At 40.8% G+C, this 3,548-nt stretch overlaps 1 protein-coding gene across 1 annotated transcript in view; it reads left to right on the forward strand.

The window, feature by feature from the left end:
• MAP4K4 (mitogen-activated protein kinase kinase kinase kinase 4) overlaps positions 1-3,548 on the forward strand; it is an 89,441-nt gene that overhangs the window by 35,653 nt on the left and 50,240 nt on the right. The window contains exons 5-6 of the mRNA XM_009082476.1: positions 491-621; positions 2,816-2,870. Coding sequence (XP_009080724.1) covers positions 491-621; positions 2,816-2,870 — 186 coding nt within the window. The remainder of the gene's footprint in view (positions 1-490; positions 622-2,815; positions 2,871-3,548) is intronic.

Here is a 3,548-nt window from a genome sequence, read left to right on the forward strand (position 1 = left end):
GTTGGGTCACCTGTCCCAGCTGTGTCTCCTCCCAATCTCCCATGTACCCCCAACTCCCTTGCCAGTGTGGCAGTATGGGAAGCAGCAAAGGCCTTGGCTCTGTGTGAGCTCTGCTCAGCAACAACAAAAACATCTCTGCATTATCAACTCTGTGTTCTGCACAAAACCCAAACATAGCCCCATATTAGCCTCTGTGAAGAAAGTTAACTCTACTTCAGCTCAAACCAGCACACACTCCCTTCTGTCCATGCAGAGCAGCGAGAGGTACAGGAGAGGTGGTCATACCTCTGTCTGTTGACACTTGTGGCCCAAACACGTTGTGTGTGAACCACAAGGGCTCAGCTGCCTCAGGATTAATCATCATCTTTCTCCTCAGCATGGTCCTCCCACGTGGAACATCTACAGGGTTTTATTTCCAAATCACTTTACAGAAGTAATCACTGCATTATTTTTCCCTTCTTATTTTATATTCCTCTTTTCCCACCCACAGTGGATTTCGGTGTGAGTGCTCAGCTGGACAGGACCGTTGGCAGGAGAAACACTTTTATTGGAACTCCATACTGGATGGCTCCAGAAGTTATTGCCTGTGATGAAAATCCAGATGCTACGTATGATTACAGAGTAAGAGAGTCCTATTCATAGGAAAAACCCAAACATGCTCTTGCAGTATGAACATCCACGGCAGTTTTTGAGACTCCTTATGCTTTGTAGGAGTAATAACTAGTTTGTGTAGTTCCAGTCTTACTGCAGGAACTCAAGGTATGGATACTGTCCAGTTTTCACCCTTGGCAGTTGGTGTTGCTTGTGTAGCTTTGAGACGTAAGGAGTGTAGGACTTCAGGGTGCTCTATAGGTGCTCAGAGAAGGCAAAATACTATTTCACTGGAAACATTCATGTTCTCAGTCTGTATAATGATTGTACTTTAAATTGTGTTAGACTATGTCCCAGTTATTGTAGTAACCCAGAACAATACATTTTAGGTGTTGCCTTAAATAGAACCACCGTCTGGAGATCCAGCAAAGTACAGAAGGAGCTCTAAACTGTTCCTGATTTCAGGATACATGTATATGTTGATAAAAATTTATCTATTGCAGCATTTCTCAACAAAGATCATGCTTTACATAGTTTGCTGCAAACCAAAGATCTAATTACTGTAAAACTGTAATTGGCTTGATGGTATTTGCACTACCCTTAAGAATATCAGGTATTTAAAGTGAAATTTATCTAGTGAAGGCATCATGTAATCTTAAAAGTTCTTCTGAGCTTGCTTTAATGAAAGCACAAAGAAAGAAAAAATGTGAAAATAGGCTTTTAAAAAGTTTTTCACTTAGGCTAATGCAGAGTTCCAGTTTCTAGCCAAGAGCAACAAGGGTATCTGAAAGCCAGGGATTAAGGCATTACAATGAATTTTAGAGCTGGATATCAATTATATCAATTTGCTGGGACTGACAGTAGTGTTAGCTCTCACTGTGTTTGTGTATGTCTAAACTCAGATTATTTGAACCAGTGTTCTTGTACCTTTTGACTAAGATGGATCAGATTGATCCTATTTCTCTTGATTTAATTGCTTTTTCCCTCCATCCTCTCATTGTACTAAAGATAATGCTTTATATATTTGCAGAAGGAGTAAGGAATGGTTGCTAATAAATGATCTAATAAAATAGAACTCACTTCAATATTTGTTGATGCAGTAGTGATGTGAAAAATAACTACTTCTGCCTCTGAAAACACCTGTATATAGTTCCTGATAGAGCCTGTAGGGTGCTCTCTCTCAAAAAATTCATTGTTGAAAGATTTTGTAAGAGGCTGTGCAATTTAGCTTAAGTGGCTGATTTGGACTGAGAGGAAAGATTGCTGGGTCTGAAAATGCAATCATTAGAAATGCTGCTCTGCTTGTAGCACATGAAGAGCTTATTTGCTCTTTAGTTTTGAGTAGTTTTTTTTTTAAAAAAATCACTGTTAGGACCAGAAATGAAGTCTGCTTTGCTCAAAACAGCTCTCTTTCACAGCAGCCTCCTCCAGTATGTTGCCCATTAAGCTGTGTCAGTCTCTGGAGTTGGTTTCTTGCCAGGACTCTGCTGTGTCTTGCCTGTGTTTGGCCTTCCTGGCTCTTCTTCAGGCTCTTGCTAGCCAGAGGTGCTGGCCAGGGGTGAGACCTTGCAAGGCTTCCACTGAAGGACTCTTGCAAAGCTGAGATGGTAGGGGAGGAACATTGGTTTTGGCTGCAAGGAATGTCTGTAGTTAAAGACAGACCAGAAGTAAATGCTGAGAACCTCTGCCCTTTCAGAGGTGTTGGTGACTAATTCACCTCTCCTGTTTAACACTGGACCGGTATATTCATTCTGTTCCTGCTTGTTGTTTATGAATCTGGAGAACCCTTTCTTAGAGTTTTTGACCTCTCTGGCTACTTTAAATTTGTGCTGAGCTTTTCCCTTTATAACTGCCTCTCTACACACCCTGGCAATGGCTTTGTTCAGTCCTTTGTAAATAGGGGAATATAAAAAATCCTGTTATTTCACAGGCTTAGATTTCTGGCAGATGTATTACGTTGTCATCATCATCATGTGAACATATTTTTCTGTGTCATTAGAAAGGGTTGTGTGCTCACTCTGTCAGAATACCTGAGTCTGTTTCTGCATATACACATGTATTAGATGAAAAGTAGGATTTTATGATACTGTTGCAAGAAAAAGTTGCTTGTCTTGTTTAAATACCCGTGGTATTTGGTTTCAGCCTCACCTACAGGGCCTCTGTAAATAGTTCTCTCAGTGTCTGAATGGGTAAACTAACATCTGGTCTCCCTCTCTCTGTGCAGAGTGATCTTTGGTCATGTGGCATTACAGCCATAGAGATGGCAGAAGGAGCTCCCCGTAAGTAATCCTTGTGCTTCTCCAGGGAAGACTGAAACGTACACTTGGGCGATGCTGCTTGTAATCTAAACCTAGTTTTTGAGGTTTCTGCTGTTATTTCTGTTCTCTTTGGGTTTTGCCTGCTCTATAAATAAAAAATCCCATAAATAGCAATGCTCGTGATAAAGATAGGATTGTGTTTATACACTACAGTGTGCAGACTGTGGCAATTTAATTTCTATAGCAGGAATATTTGGAAGCTAATCGAGTCTCTGACTTCCTTCCTATGGGTAGTATATTGTGTTTTGGAGTTGTGTCCCAATTTGTCTATGGCCTGGCCTGGTATACTGAAACCTCAGCTGGGGAGAGGAGCAGTGGGGCCTTGAGGAAACAGACCTTAATGGAAAAAGCATCTGTAGCAATTGTTTCTGTGTTGGCTTTGTTGGTCTGGGTAATGTTAACATTGCTTCTCCTTTTGCTTCCACTCATCAGTGGGTGATGTTGGTCTTCCTTAGCAATGACATGGCTTAAACTGTAAATCCATCTTCAGCACAAAGTATTGAGCTTAAACGATCCCTGCTTGAGAATATTATCAGTTCATATGGATATTTTTTGAGAGGGAAACCTGGAAACCAAAAACACACAACTTTTTAATAGCTTCTTTTCCCTTCACATAGTTCTTTTGAAATATCAAGGCAG

Source organism: Acanthisitta chloris, unplaced genomic scaffold (assembly GCF_000695815.1).
Source record: "Acanthisitta chloris isolate BGI_N310 unplaced genomic scaffold, ASM69581v1 scaffold3549, whole genome shotgun sequence".
NCBI lineage: Eukaryota > Metazoa > Chordata > Aves > Passeriformes > Acanthisittidae > Acanthisitta > Acanthisitta chloris.